The sequence below is a fragment of the Rhopalosiphum padi genome, chromosome 2, assembly GCF_020882245.1.
Source record: "Rhopalosiphum padi isolate XX-2018 chromosome 2, ASM2088224v1, whole genome shotgun sequence".
Lineage (NCBI taxonomy): Eukaryota > Metazoa > Arthropoda > Insecta > Hemiptera > Aphididae > Rhopalosiphum > Rhopalosiphum padi.
Window position 1 is genome coordinate 28725041 of NC_083598.1, and position 16445 is coordinate 28741485.

Below are 16445 nucleotides of genomic sequence, written 5' to 3' on the forward strand. Positions count from 1 at the left end.
CGAAAAAAGTCCAAATGACATTGATGTCTGTCTCCTATTTACCATTTTTAGACTCATTTGGCCATTCTAATCCCAGGATCAATTTATTTTTTCTCTCAAATATCCTTTCTTGCAAACTTAACTCCTTTTAATCATTTCTGTGGTTAGTTCTAAAATTCCGTTAGGCCATACACCTTAGATTTAGTAAATATTAAATTAATACAATTTGTACAGATAATTAAAATATATTTATAAATAGTATAGAGTCGATATAAAACCACGCAGATATTTAATTGAGTCATAATTCGTAAGTATACTACATTTTATGTTTAAAAGCCAGTTTAATTAAATTTTTTAGGTACTTATAATACATATATTTTATTATGTAAAAATAAACAAAAACAAAATATTTTTTATAATCAAATAATTAGACAACTTTAAAATGGGAAATTGGATTTAGTAAACATTTTAATATTAAATAAGTCAATATACTTTGAATTTTAACCTGCAGTATAATATATTTGTTTTGGTAATTTAATTATAATTTATAATCATTATTATTATTATTATTATACTTAAAAAATGCAATTAAACATTCTAACATGTTTAAGAAACTAAATATTAAAATAAGTATGCAATTATAAACTAAGAATTTACATTATATGAATTTTTCTAGACATATTTTTTATGCTAATTTTATTGTAGTTATTTTTTATTATGTTTATGTGGTTTTTTTGTGGCCAATAGGATAGGTTAATCTATAGGTTAGGTTTTCAACTGGTTTATTTCATAAAAAAAAAATATTCGTTGTACCGTTTAATATTCATTTTAGCAATATTATTGTGAATCTGAAGTATTTTAATATATATATATATATATATAGGTATTTTATATATTTTGTTCTCACCAATCGTCTTTGGTTAAGATTTTCAATTTGTCTTTTCTTAAAATATATTCACTTTACGTTTAGTAATCATTTCGAAAAGATCAATGTTAATCTTGTTTAAATCTTTCGATTGGACTAAAGTAATTTTTTTATTTGTAGAGCTTTGACATAATTCCTATTTATTACTACTGTGTTTCAGATTATAACATTTGTTTTACTAATTCGCTCAGAAGAATAAAAAGTAGTTTAGTTACCGTGTTTGTTCGTTACCAAATTTATGACTGTACAACAAACGGCTAAATTGTATAATGCATGTGATTTAGTAAGTTAATTTTATTATTGTTATACGATATTTAAAAAAATATAAATAGGTATATATAAATAATTATTCATTTTTTTATGATCTACTAAATTAGGGTTCTAAATTTGAAATATTGCACTTGAAACTTTTAAACATGTTCGATTATAGACGATAAGAAATAATATATTAATACCCACATAAAATATTGACGTATTATATATAAATATATAATATAACCAAGGTTTACGAATTAATATATTATGTCAATAGTTATAAATTAAATTTGTTAATTGCTTAAAATATGGCATATTGGCATATTGGTATTATTTGTATTATATATGATCGGTTATCATCTAGGACTCGAAACTTGATGCATTTAGAAAAGTACAAATATGCTTTAAGAATATGCGCTTATATTTCTATACAACATTTTTATTTGTACAAATACTTTATTAAGCTATAGATAATATATTAAAAAGAAAAGTAATTGTTAACTCTGATTTTCAATTTTTAATCAAAATAAAATAAATAAAAAACTTTAAAAATATTCTTTGAATAAAATAAATAAATCTATTTTTAGAATGTTTCTATGGACGTATTAGAAGAGACTGATACTACTATTTACAACTTATGGGCTACATTAATCATAGCATTATTTTCCTATAAAAGTATTTATTAAATAACCGTAGCGATTTCTATTGTATAATAAACATATTTTAGATATAGCTAGAAATTGTAGTTATTAATATAGGTATATTCAATACGAACAAAACATAATTTTTAATGTCAAATAAAAATTTTGAAAAATACAAAACAATTATATCTAGTGAGAAATCTCAATATATGAACGTTTAATTTTTTTATTTATGAATTTTCAAACTTTTTCATCATAAATTATTAAAGTATGTATGCTCTAAAAAATTGTAAACGAAAAAATATGCTCTAAAATCTAAAAATCACTAAATATGCAAAAATATGCATAATACATTTTTGATTTATTTTTTATTGGTAGCTCATTGAGCAATAAATCTAATAGTCCAAAAAAACACATGAAAATGCAACAACTTCCTAGCCCTAGCCCTTATTACTTATTAATTGGATCCTTATTGGCTATTATTATTATCATTACTATACATATTTTCTTTGTTTCATACAATAAACCAACTTTTAAAAATGTTCACTTTTGACGTGATTATAAACTTTTAGATATCATAAATTTTATTTTTATTTTTGATTTAAATGAAATATTTTATGAAATTTTAAAACCCTATACTTAGTATTATAACTCAAATGCTCATATTTTATTTATACGTTAATCGACCGTTTGTGTTGACTAATTATTTAATATTGTAATTGTATATCTGTTGTCTATGTAAAATTAAATGGATATAAATCGTTTATTAAATAATGATTATGATAAAATAAAAAAAAAATTTTCATTTATTGGCGTGTTTAAATATTAGTACTTACGCAGTAAAAATTCCATTCCAAAAAAGGTTCCATTATGACAGTATATGATTCTTAAATTTTGTAGCAATTTTCAATCACCAATAATTATAGTTTTCAAATCTCAAACTCCTAAATTAATTACTAATTAAATATGATATATTATCCAATTTTAATATTATATTATGATGATGAGCTTTAATCTTTAATTTTTGCTTTGCTTTACTTAAACTAAAATAGTTTCACTGTCGTATTTTAATATTTCAGATATTATAACGAATTTTTTAATTCTAAAAAATGTACTATTTTTTCTTTATCATATTAGCGTGGGATATTTAAATAGATGTAAAACAATTATTGTTCACAATTGCACATGAATTATTAATTATACAATTTATTTTTAATAGTACATATGTGCACACTGCAGTACAACCACTTGACGGTATAATTTAAAAATATAATATATATTGATAAATTAGGGAGGTCATATCATTTATATCTAATAATATATAACAATAATATAACTGTAAGTTACCTAATCAGTTTATGCTGATATTGTTTATTTCTGATTACAATCAAAACATAGTCGCCTTGTCATTCTGATCAGCGCCGTGTCATTTCCGGTGGTCATGTCCTCGGAGCACAACTCTGACAACAAAATCTGTGACCAAAAATTCGCGTTTTCACTTTCAAGCATGTCGAGAGTGGGCTTGTACAGTAAAGTCGGAAACGCATCCAACGTCGAACCACCCACGGAGATAGAAATGTAATAACTATCATATTTTTGAATAGCGATTTACATTATTGTTTTATAACAACGACTTACTCTAGATCGATATTGATTGTTTTTCTTTAGATTTTCGCCAAAACGTTGCCTGTTCCTAGTAATACTGATAATACTGATTGCCATGTTTTCGCTCCGGGTCTTTTACCCAGAATCACATACCGTTGGCCGTAAAATTAATGATCTGGAATTTCAGGTGCCACCGTCGAGTATGCCGATGGGCTTGTACAATAAAGTTGGGGTCGTCTCTAATGGTGGGCCGTGCTCACAAATCGGAGTGTAATTATTATAGAATTAGTTAATTACAATAATAATAACTGTAATGATAAATATATTGCCGAAATTCGGATTTTTAAATATATATTTAATATTTGATGCTCTGCAGTTATAGGTACTTTAATATTGATTTTTAAAAATATTATAATTTATAATATATTTATATACATTTGATTTACACGATTCCGGTTTTTTTTTAAAAAGGGATATTATGTCAAAGGGTGGAAATGCGGTAGATGCTGCTATAGCTACAATGATATGTGACGGTGTTTTATGTCCAGAATATTTGGGTATTGGTGGAGGTTTTTTAATGAGCATCTACAATGCAACGACCAAAAAAGTAATCACGATTAACGCACGCGAAACAGCTCCAGCCGCAGCAAGTACTTTGATGTTTGTTAAAAATCCCAACAAATCTATATACGGTACGTACTAAAACCTCAAGAACAGATAATTTGACATAATTTTTGACTTTTTTATCAAGTTAATAAATAAAATGAAAGTTGAATTTATGTTTATAAAAAAAATAATTTAATTTGGGTTGATTGAGTTCAAAATTCGACGAGTTTCAATCAGAAATAAAAATAATGAAATAGCAAAATATTTATTTACGAGATCATTAATTTTTTTTAAACCTCGGTTCAAAGTTGGTTGGACGAAATATCTCAAGAAACAAATTTTAAAAGTATTTAAATTTATTTGGCTATCATTACGTAAATACGTAATGTTAACTTGAAAATAAACTTTAGTTAAGAAAAAGTAACTTGTTGAATTGAAAAACAATAACAAAATAAATATTTTACTATGTATAACTTAATATTTAATTTGCTCTTAAAAATATATTTAATATCGCAGAAAAATGTGTTTTATAAACACCATTGATAAACGCTTATACATAAAATTATGCGATAGTATTAAACAAAAATATTTCAAAATATTGTACAGGAGGATTGGCAGTTGCGGTTCCAGGTGCGTTAAAAGGATACTCAGTTATGTATAAATTATATGGTGGCGGTGTTCCGTGGGAATCGTTATTCGAACCAGCTATACAACTATGCGAAAACGGCATAGATATAAGTGAACGCCTAGAGACAAACATGAAGAATAACAGTAACATGATAAAAAATGACCCAATGCTAAGGTAAAATTAAAATATTATATTATATAATATATATGTTTTTTGTTTTATAATATGTAACTGCATTAATATGCAAAATCGTGTGTACATGTATTATACAAGTTCATACTTTTTATAAGAAAATATTGGTTTTGAATTATATTAAACGACTAGAGAATTTGTATATTATGTAACTTACTATACGTTGTATATTACATACTTATATAATAGTGTAACCGTGTAGGTACTTTATAGTTTAATAATTTTTTTAATGAAGTTCAATTTTGTTTGCAGAAAATCTTTTTACGATGAAGAATATAGTCGGTTGAAGAAAGCTGGCCAAATTTACAAGTTACCTAAATTAGCAGAAACACTGAGAATCATAGCGAAAGAAGGCGCGGATGCCATTTACAATGGTTCGTTAACGTCTAAAGTATTAGGAGATTTAAAAAAAGTAAAAAGTATAATTACCAAAGAAGATTTAGCCAATTATGAGTGAGTAACTTATTTGGTGCATTGATTCTGAGATTTTAATTAATTGTGTTTAGAATAAAAATTTAATTTTTAAAATGTTCTAGACAAAACAATTTAATTTTAAATTTCGAATTAGTATATTATTATTAAGACTCGATTATAGCAATAAATTCATGTTATCAGTGTTGAAATTGAAGAATCTTTTCCCGTTAACTTGAAAAGTGGACATAAAATACATACGGGACCACCTCCTAGTTCTGGTATAATATTAGCTTACATACTTCGTGTGTTGGACGGATTGTTGCCAGCACCCAACGCAGGTTTGGACGCTCATCGATTGGTGGAGGCTTTCAAATTTGGTTACGCCGAGAGAACCCACTTAGGAGATCACAAATTTATTGACGTGTCTCAGGTATACGCCGTGTGCGATAGAATACATATTATTCGAATAAAATCATATACATTTTTTTTAGATTTACGATAAAGTAAACTCGGATAGTTACATCAAAAGTATAAGAAATAAGATTCTTGATAATTTTACTTCGTCAGATCCAAAATACTACGGAGCCGACTATCATATGCCAGAGAATCACGGGACTGCTAACATAGTCGTAACGGATTCAATGGGAAATACTGTCGTGTGCACTAGCACATTAAACACTTAGTGAGCATTAATATGATTTATGTTAAAATGTTTTATTGATTTATCTAAACTTTTAAATTTAGTAATGTATTAAGTTTGTGAATCGTTTAGTTTTGGATGCGGATTCATGTCTCCTAGCACTGGTATAATTTTTAACAACCAAATGGATGATTTTTCTTCTCCAGAAGTCGTAAACAACTATGGAATTCCGTCTTCGCCTTCCAATTTTATAGAACCAGGCAAACGACCAATGTCTTCAATGTGCCCAACTATAATCACCGACAAAAATGGTGATTTTGTTCTTGCAATAGGAGGAGCAGGTGGATCAAAAATCACTATTACTATTGCCTATGTATGATTTGTTTTACTGCTATTATAACATTATCCACTTGTTGCGGGTTCAAGATAACTTAAGATATTTGAATATTTGAATACCTATTTTTGTTAATAATTTAACATATTAGTTTTCTATAAATATCAATTTAAAACCTCATTTCATAAATACCCGGCAGTAATCTTAATAAGTATAATCAACAAGTGTTAATTATTTTAGTTTTCAATACTCATCAAACTCAATTTTTTTTTAATAGTTTGCTTTATAATAATTTTTTGAACTGACAGGCAGTGGCGCAAATCAATTGTTTTACGGCGAGATTAACTTAAAAACTTACTAGAAACTAACAATTGAAAATCTTATTTTTTCATCAAATAAATAATTAATCAAGTTGGTCAAAATTGGTCAAATCAAACAAAATTATTTCAAAAAGTACACATTATTAATAATTCACACAAAATTATTTTAATTATTTTGGAGGGTAAGGGCTCACCTGCCTCCAAAGATTTTCATCACTGCTGTTTGCTGAAAATAATTATACTTATATACAATACGTGTTCTTAAAATTGATTAATATTGAACATATGTACCTATTTGTAATTGCTTTTAAATTTCCAATGTAGTAATTAAAATATTTTTATACCTAGGTTTCTAGGTTAGAAACATTACACATATTATATAGTTAAATTAGCCATAAACAAACCATATATCTATGTACGTTAATTTATATTTTTATATAAGTACAAACATTATTTAAAAACTTTTTATTTATTTTTCAGGTCTTAGCCCTTATACTATGGTACAATATGACATTGAAAGAAGCTATAGACAAACCTAGAATTTACCACCAACTTGTTCCCATGGAAGTTCAATATGAATACGGAACGACAGAGGTTATATTATTATAGATAATATGTTTAACAAAATATTTTGACATAATCTAACTATCTGTATATTTATTTTAGGACGTCATTCAAAAACTTAAAGATATTGGTCATTCAATGGTGAGATTAAATAATGTGGTTTCGGCGGCAACAGCTATTGGTAAATCCACTTCAGGAATGATCGCAGCTATGCCAGATTTCCGACGACCAGGAAATTCATGCGGATATTAATGCGAAAAAGTCTTGGTTAATTAATTTTTATACATATTTTTTTTTATTAGTAATATTTTTGTATATTTTGTAAATTACTTTGACATTTTAAAAGCTATAGATCAATAGCTATTTATTTTATCGTCATCATTGATTTTTTTTTTATATTCAAATCAAATATTATAATATTATAGGATATTAAATACCTAGCTAGTATGGCCCATATTATGATAACGTTATACCATTGTTCGCAGATGCTGATCATTTTTTTTTTTTTTTAATAATAAAATATATAGATTCTCTCAGTTGTCGTTTAAATTAAATTAAATTAAATAATTTTTAAACGTTCAAGTTATAAAAATCAACTTTTGCATAAATAAGATTGTGTGTATTTTAAAGAGGATGTGATATTATGCTCTGAATTAGTTAATGTAGTTTCAACTTGTATAGTGGTGTACGTAACTACGTTATTTGTATTTAAAACAATTATATTTTATCGTTTTAAAGTATGATATTATATATATATATCATAATTAATATAAATATTCTATTATAGCATAGAGAAATACTCAATTAATTAACATTAAATCTTATATATACGGTGTGCCGAAATTGCATTTTAATAAATTGTTCAAACTCATCATAGATATGTTTATTTAATTTTTTTTCTGAATGAGTTTGGGTAGTATCAATATTTAAAACTTTTCATTATTAAAATTATCACGTACCAACTGGCATTACAATTTTTCATAAACAATTTGCTAGAGTATAAGAATAAGGTACATTAATTACTACTGAATATGAATTAGTTCTAATATAGATCTATAGAATTGACCGATTTCTTTCTAGAGTACTATGTTCATTATTAATGACTAACATGCATGTAAGTCTCGTAATAATATACAAAGACATTAGTTAAACATGTTCTGCTAAAGAAGTTATTAAACTTCATTGTTCCGTTTGACTAAATTATTTGGTTTGGTAAAACGGCCAGTTGTATGTTTATTAGACATAATGACTTAGATCATAGTACAAGATAGGATTTTAATCGACAGATAAGTACTTTCGAGGTTAAATAATTTATATATTATAACAAAATATTGTTTTCGTATGTTTATAATTATTTAAATATAGTTATATAAATTTTGAAGTGCACAATGATAAAATAATACTGTTAACTGACAAAAAAGTAGACTGTTCAAAGATATACAAATCTATGATTAATTGACAAGTACCTACTTGGTGAGTTTTATTGTTTTATTTTATTGTATTTATTATACATAAGATATTTAAGTTTATAAAATAATTTTAGGTTATTTTTTTTTAGATGAAAATTGTAATACTTTGATCGTTAAATAGTGAAAATATACATATTGCACACACTATATATATTTAAAAAAAAATGTATTTTAGGTAAGTATGATTACTTGAGTTCTTAGATTTAAAATATAATAGATAATTAATTACATACGTAGGTAGTTAGAAATTGTCGGCCTAGTATTCAAGAATCGAGATTCTAAATTTTAAAAACATTTTCTCTCAAATTCAAATGCTAATATTTTGAATATAGTCAACATGTCTAAATCGATTAAAATTCTATAAAATAGTAATTGTAATAATTAAATAATATGACCAGGTAATAATTAAATAGGAAAAAAAATATTATTAAAACATTTTTAGAGACTGTGATTTATTATCAACACAAGTCTAATCTAGATTCATTACAATTTAATATTATTATTTTGCTGTTAAATTTATAGTTACACACATTTTAATATTCTCAGTGATTCTTAAATTAATTTAATTGACTACGTTTTGCAGTGTTAGAATATAAAGAACTAACACGATTTAGTTATCTTTCAACATGAAACAGTAAATTTTATTTAATCTATGGATTAATTTTATTATATACTAAACGAGTTTTTATTTTTCAAATAAATTGTTTAACTAAATATTGTATGTTTGATTAATATATTTATTTAAAAATGTTAGTAAACAATATGATATAATAAGTATATCATTATGTGGTCTATACAAAAAACATTGGATGATAAAAAATATATTAATTGTATAGTTATTGTTCTCCAAAACCATTTAATGAATCAATGATAGGACCTTTAATACTTCACTGAGACACTGACAGAATATCTATAAATTAATTTTATTTATCCGTAAATGATTTTATATCAGACCTAAATTAATTTGTATACATTAAAACTTAAAAGTAAACACACATTATAATATTTCATATTATTATTTTCAGGAATCAATCAATCAAATTGTTTCTTATAGAAAGTTTGGTGTTGTTTGGTGTTATAGTGATACTTTCATATCGTTACTTTACTTTAGTAGATGTTTTCAGTGATCCAATGACTCCATTACCACTATCTTCTATACCAATGGGTCAGTATGATAATGCGGCAGTCGTTTCTAACGGTGAACCATGTGCAAAAATCGGAGCGTAAGAATTAAGATAATATGGGTTAAAATATTTATAATTGTATATCATATGGTGACTGATAAATTCATAGATTTGGTATTCATTATACGAATATCATCGTACATCACTCGCTAATTGTATAGCATTTATAAAATATCGTACAATTAAATTAACATTTATTTATTTGAAATAAATTAAGTACCATAAAAACATTTTTAATAAACGAATGAAGTATAAAATAGATCCATTTCAAACTTTAAAAGCTTGACGACGATTAAATTCTCATCGTATTACATGAAATACCAAAATACATTTAGGTGATGATTTAGACTAGAACACATGCAAAGTACATGCTCCTTTCTACCTTATTAGACAAAAATTGGCACTAGTTTGTGACGCATGTAAAAAAAATCTTTCAATAAATCTTATAGTGATCAATTAAACATACGTAAATATATTGAATCGCATAAAATCTTCAATAATTCATCTTCGTCGCAACTCGAAATAAGCGCTTTATGGAATAAATACCAAAGCAATTTATAAATGTTTTTACGAAATAAACTTAATTTAAATATTATAAATATTATCATTAGCATTAAAATGTTATAAAAGTTACAGTAAGTTAACGGCCTGTATATTTTTATTATCCTACTTATTATGAATATAATATATTATGCAGCTGTTATTGATTTTATTTCAAATATTTAAACACATTTAGTATTTCATGTAATAATTGTAAAGTAATTGTATTTATATTTTCGTGTTTTAAATACTCAAAATACATTTTTCAAATAATTTAATTCAACGCATTTTTATTTTTTAATTTTGTAAGTATTATATAGTCTATTGGAATTTGGATAGGGTAAATATAAAAAATTATAAGACAGAGACACAACAAAAGTTAGTTCGTAAATTTCGTATCCCATAACGTCCATTTTTTATAAAAAAAAAAAAAAAAATCAGTACATTTTAGATGGTATTAATATAATATTTTAATATTTTAAAAACTTAAACAATATTGCTCATCGGATTTACATAATGCATTTTTACTTTAGTGACATTCTGAAAAACGGTGGAAATTCAGTAGACGCAGCAATAGGTACATTGTTGTGTGATAGTGTTGTATGTCCGGATTTAACGGGTATCGGTGGAGGTTTCCTAATGACCATATACAATAGAACTACAAATACATCGATATTTATAAATGCTCGAGAAACGTCTCCAGGTGCCGCCAATTACACTATGTATGACAGCGATCCAACGAAATCATTAACCGGTAAGGAAATACTCATTGAAAGCAATTGACACAGTTTTCGAACTTTCTAAACAAATATTCTAAATGGTTTAGCAAATAAATAGATATTGCGCAGTTAATTTAATATAATAGTATTTTCAATGCATATATATAATACACATTATATACAATATAAATGTACTTGTACTTGAACGTTCAATAAATATTCAAATATTCTGCTAAATTTTGTTGCTATAAAAATTACTAGTTTACTACTAAAATGTATTTTTATGTACATTCAAGTATATAATTTATTTTATTGGTAAAAGTGAATATTATTTTTTATTAAAATTCTTTGAATATATAAAATCAGAATATAAAAAATCGTGATAATATTGTTTATTGTCATTTGCATTCTAAAATCAAACTTACTCATAAATTTACTTTGATGCTGTATATATATATATATATATATATATCTTACTATACAGAAATATGACGTATTATGTTATTATAAAAAATATATTTCAGGAGCATTGGCGATCGCGGTCCCTGGTATGATCAGAGGTGTTTGGGCATCATACAATTTGTATGGAGGAGGAGTTTCTTGGGCTTCTCTGATCAAACCAACAATACAGCTATGTGAAGAAGGAATCGTTGTGAGTAAACGTTTAGGAGCCAATATTAACGCAGCGAGAGATCTTATTTTAAAGACAGGATTGAAGTAAGCTTATTTCAAAACAATGTTTTTTATTTATACATTAAACAATACATTTTTAGTATCCCCTCAATTTCACATGTTACAGAATTTATTTAACGAAGTCTAGGAGATGGGCCTCAATGCGGTAGATTAATTTAGTCACTAGGTAGGGGAAGGTGGGGCAGTACCGTATGGTTGAGCTTTCAGGGCTTATAAATCATGTAATTTTTTACGAAATGAAATATTTTCAACTGGTATACATTGAAAAACTTACGGTCTATAACTTTTATTTGAAACTTAATTGCGTAATTTTTTTAACGAATACGTTTAATTTGTGTTTTACTTTTTTTTGGAAAAATACAGATATACCCCAGGTGTGGGGTAAATTTGTATGTACCCTGGAGCAAAATTGTGTGAGAATAACATTTTTGTACAAAAACACAGTTCATTATATGATATATATCTATTGGAAAATTATCAATTTGTATTGGACTTTCATTTAATTAATTTATAAAGTGTGACAATACATAAAAACAACATTTAAAAAATCAAGTACTATGTAGTGAAATATTATGTATATTTTCAACTTTGTTAATTCAAAATTTACCTAAATAATATTTTTAATCTTTCAATGTGCTAACAAATTATCAAAACAATTCAATACTATTAAAATGCTTCGTTAAATATTGAACCATAACAATAGTCAAAATATAAATGTGGTAAAACCGTATGGTGTATAACTATACGATTTGCCCCACAAGACTTTCAAAAGACATCGAGCTTCATATTGAAACATTAAGTAAATAAATGAGTGTATCTAAACTACAAAAGTAAATTACATTTAATTAACTATTAAATAATAATAAAAACACGCCTGTGCAATTTTTTTTCATATAAAAATTCAGTCTTTCAGATTTTGATAATATTTTAGTAAGCTAATGTAAAAACGTTAATCGTATTTTTTTTTTAAACGTGATGACAAAAGACAAAACATGTGCATTATCATATTATCATATTCAATAAATAAACAAACAAAACATTTCAAACTGGATGTATTCAGTTTATGTCCATGATATCAATTATTGATAACATTCCGATTATACGATTTTGCTCCACGTATGGTATTACCCCGCCTTCCCCTACACACACCGATACAATAAAATAACTCAACTTGGAAATACGCTATATTTATCATTTATTTATAACTAATATTTAATTTAACTTCATACTAATACGTAACTTAACTTAATTTCTACTGTTCATCACTACTAACTGATCACTACCCAGTTACTCATGGCTATCATTAGTACCACTTCCTCGTTAATTACTACGTCACCTTAGTTAAATCATATTGTCACCATACACGTGCCCTGCCATAAGGTACGTAATAAACTGTTTTAAGATGTAAATGTAATCTTAAAATAAATGAACTATTGTTAATTCGAATAATTAACTCAACGAGTTTTTTTTTTATTATTATTTTTATTTTATGTTTACAAATGTAAGTATATAATCATATTAGGAAATATTTTCATTATACGATAAAATACAATTTTTTTCTTACTAGGGAATATTTTGTCAACAACCGCACGGGAGATTTAATGCAACCAGGTGATATTTACACATTGGCAAAACTGGGCCAAACTTTACGAGTTATAGCAAACGAAGGTGCAAATTCTTTGTACGACGGATCACTAACGCCGAAATTGGTCTATGATATACGGAGTGCAGGGGGAATCATAACGAAAGAAGACTTCAGCAATTACACGTGAGTTAATACAAATTCAATGTAGCTATTACCTAAAACAAATTTTTTACACGAAACTACAAAATTTTAATTTGCTTATTTTCTATATAACAAATGTAGCTAGATACTTTATATATAAATCTAAAAAACCAAAAATATCAAATTAAAATACATATAATGTTTATATATTATAATTATAGTGTTCTTGTAGAAGAAAGTTTTGAAATAAATCTCAAAAACGGTTACAAAATCTATTCAGGCTTACCAGCTGGCTCTGGTATTATATTAGCTTATATTCTTCGAACATTAGACGGACTATTACCCACACCTAATGTCGAATTGGACGCTGTACGTTTTGTAGAAGCTTTCAAATTTGCATATGGTGAAAGATCTCATTTGGGTGACCATATATTTGTAGATACATCTGAAGTTAGTTTATCATTTCTAAACATGAATAACTCGATAAGACTTGACAATAACGTAGGTCGTTTTTAGATTTTAAAAAAAGTCACGTCGGATATGTACATGACTAGTGTACAAAACAACATGTCTGATCAACACACATCGACAGATCCTAAATTCTACGGAGCCGAATTCAGTTGGTCCGAAGACCACGGAACAGAAAATATAGCTGTATTGGATTCGTTTGGAAATGCAGTTGCGGTCACGAGTACTATAAACACGCCGTGAGTTTAAATTATAACGTTATCATATCTGCCACAGGTAGGTTAGATAGGTCTAAATTTAACATTTATTAGCTATTTAATTACATAATATTCTGTTTCCTCTTTATAGCTGGCGTATCTACTCGTATAACTATTTCACCAAAAATACTCAAAATTTATTTTTAACTGAAGTTCAATAAACGGAAATAAGACAGTTTTCAATATTGCATTTCCATCATATACACTCTATACTACCCTATACACACGGGAATTTAGTTATATACATCGAATACGTTTTTTATTGTTAGAATCAAAACAATAACACATCCATTGTATATATAATTCAATCGATATTTGTACCTACTAAGTAAAAAATTGTGGTTTGCGTTTACAATTAGTTAATAATATAAATTTTTTTTTTTTTTTTTTTTTATTGAAAAATGAAATATTTACAATCTGTGTTTAACATCACAATAAGTAAATTTGATAATTTATGTACATTTTTAACTTGAATAACTTGAAGAGGGAGGCCAACCAGTGATGGAACCCAACAATAATATAAATTTAAATATAAAAACTAAATTGAATTAAGTAGAAAAACAATGGTAAGAGTTTTCATAATAATAATCATTTGAAACGTTTAACTAAAACTAATTTCCAAAAATTCCGACTATGTTGATTACCTGCTCAATTATTGGTTATAATTAACCATGATTTAAATATTGCACTAAGCTGTTTTAATATTACAATGTGATAAAAATATAGTTATGATTCTCAGGATTATAACATTAAGTACCTATCCTTAAATTTTTAGATTTGGGAGCGGTTTCGTATCAGAAAGTACGGGAATTATTTTCAATAATGAAATGAACGATTTTTCCACTCCAGGCTTTTCTAATTTTTACGGATATCCACCGTCACTGTCCAACCTCATACAGCCTCATAAACGACCGATGTCCTCCATGTGTCCTACGATAATAACCGATTCCAAAGGGGACGTCGTTTTGGTTATAGGAGGCGCCGGAGGACCAAAAATCCCACTTGCTACCGCATACGTAAGTCTGCATCATACAATTACTTAATTAATTTTTAACAACAATAATAGTATTTTATAATTAGTTATAGAATTACGATATATTTTTTCATCAGTCTATTAAAAATTTTAAATGGAGTAAAACTCATTTACATTGTCAGTACCTACTACCTATATTTCGTCAATAAATAATAAGTTTTAATTGTTTCGAGTTTTTAATACATTTCTTTAGACATAAATTAAATACAAATGTTACCATTACAACACTTCTAGAGCGACCTTATAGAACAATATATTAACCTCGATCAAATATAATTATAAAAATGTGCATTGGAATTTCCAATTATTAGTTAAGTTTTTGATCAATTCTATTCAGTAAAATGAAGAACAAAAATCCATAATCTAAAATCAAATTAAAAATAGTGTTTCTTTTTCAAAAAATTCATGTATAAGACCCTAATTGCAGTGTATATTCATTTCTCACATACATTTAAAATAGAAAACACATATTTTTCGATTAATTGAAATCCACTGTTTTTGTTTCACAAAAGCAATGTTTACAGCTATTTTTTGTGTATTATAAATTGTATACACCTTGTAGACATGATAAATACGAATAATTTTTTCCGTGATTGTTTTATAATAAGCACTTATGTTCATTTTTTTTTTTTACAACTTATAACTTTGGATTTTTATATTATAGGTATCTGCACTCGTTTTATGGTACAATAAAACACTGAAAGAGGCGATTGAAGAACCAAGATTATACCATCAGTTAATCCCTATGCAGGTCGATTACGAATACGGTGTGCTTAAGGTCGATTATAAAATGTTAATTAAATTAATTGAATGTCTATCGCTGCATTATATTTATTTTATAAATATGATTTCATATTTTATGTATTATTAATTTACAGCCTGTTGTTGAAAAACTTAAACATGTCGGCCACAAAATGAAAAGAATGATGATTAAAGATAAATCGGCTGTAACTGGAATTTTTAAGACGCCCAAAGGAATAACGGCGATGTCTGATTTCAGACAAATGGGGAACGTATCTGGATATTGACTTTATAGATTTAATTATAGCTAATTTCTCGTGTATATATTCTAATATAGGTACTTTGATTGTATTTTTATTTATAAATAATTGTATAACCAAAAACGCATTTATAATGATATTTTTAATAATAAATATTCACTTAAAACTTGTGAATATTTTATACGTCATATTTTGTATAGTTCTGTTCTTTTAAAATAATGTTTTGTGTACAACATAATATTTCATAAATCT

The 16445-nt window shown here is 26.1% G+C and overlaps 2 protein-coding genes across 3 annotated transcripts; both read left to right on the top strand.

Moving 5' to 3' along the window:
• Nucleotides 1-904: 904 nt before the first annotated feature.
• Nucleotides 905-7481, top strand: LOC132920851 (scoloptoxin SSD14-like). Of its 2 annotated transcripts, none has more exons than XR_009660792.1 (12): nucleotides 905-1005; nucleotides 1065-1187; nucleotides 3199-3378; nucleotides 3469-3675; nucleotides 3877-4097; nucleotides 4618-4813; nucleotides 5084-5284; nucleotides 5447-5675; nucleotides 5737-5927; nucleotides 6018-6226; nucleotides 7020-7133; nucleotides 7206-7343. XR_009660792.1 is itself a non-coding variant. In XM_060983567.1 (12 exons), exons 2-12 carry the CDS (start codon nucleotides 1174-1176, stop codon nucleotides 7353-7355), a joined length of 1944 nt encoding a protein of 647 aa, XP_060839550.1. In that variant the 5' UTR covers nucleotides 905-1005; nucleotides 1065-1173; the 3' UTR covers nucleotides 7356-7481. The 2 variants fall into 2 exon arrangements, 1 of the variants encoding a protein (XP_060839550.1); XM_060983567.1 differs by having other exon boundaries at nucleotides 6018-6258; nucleotides 7206-7481.
• An 832-nt stretch (nucleotides 7482-8313) lies between these two features.
• On the top strand, nucleotides 8314-16381 carry LOC132922831 (scoloptoxin SSD14-like). The gene is made up of 11 exons (XM_060986553.1): nucleotides 8314-8576; nucleotides 8662-8747; nucleotides 9598-9795; nucleotides 10830-11050; nucleotides 11540-11732; nucleotides 13276-13476; nucleotides 13656-13884; nucleotides 13951-14141; nucleotides 14935-15175; nucleotides 15857-15970; nucleotides 16071-16381. Exons 2-11 carry the CDS (start codon nucleotides 8737-8739, stop codon nucleotides 16218-16220), a joined length of 1749 nt encoding a protein of 582 aa, XP_060842536.1. The 5' UTR covers nucleotides 8314-8576; nucleotides 8662-8736; the 3' UTR covers nucleotides 16221-16381.
• The last annotated feature ends 64 nt before the right edge of the window (nucleotides 16382-16445 follow it).

Coding starts and splice junctions, on each gene's coding strand:
- LOC132920851 (XM_060983567.1), top strand. Junction 3,379..3,468: donor CCACCCACGGAGATAGAAAT/GTAATAACTATC, acceptor GTTTTTCTTTAG/ATTTTCGCCAAAACGTTGCC. Junction 3,676..3,876: donor CCGTGCTCACAAATCGGAGT/GTAATTATTATA, acceptor TTTTTTAAAAAG/GGATATTATGTCAAAGGGTG.
- LOC132922831 (XM_060986553.1), top strand. Junction 14,142..14,934: donor ACGAGTACTATAAACACGCC/GTGAGTTTAAAT, acceptor TTAAATTTTTAG/ATTTGGGAGCGGTTTCGTAT. Junction 15,971..16,070: donor ACGAATACGGTGTGCTTAAG/GTCGATTATAAA, acceptor ATTAATTTACAG/CCTGTTGTTGAAAAACTTAA.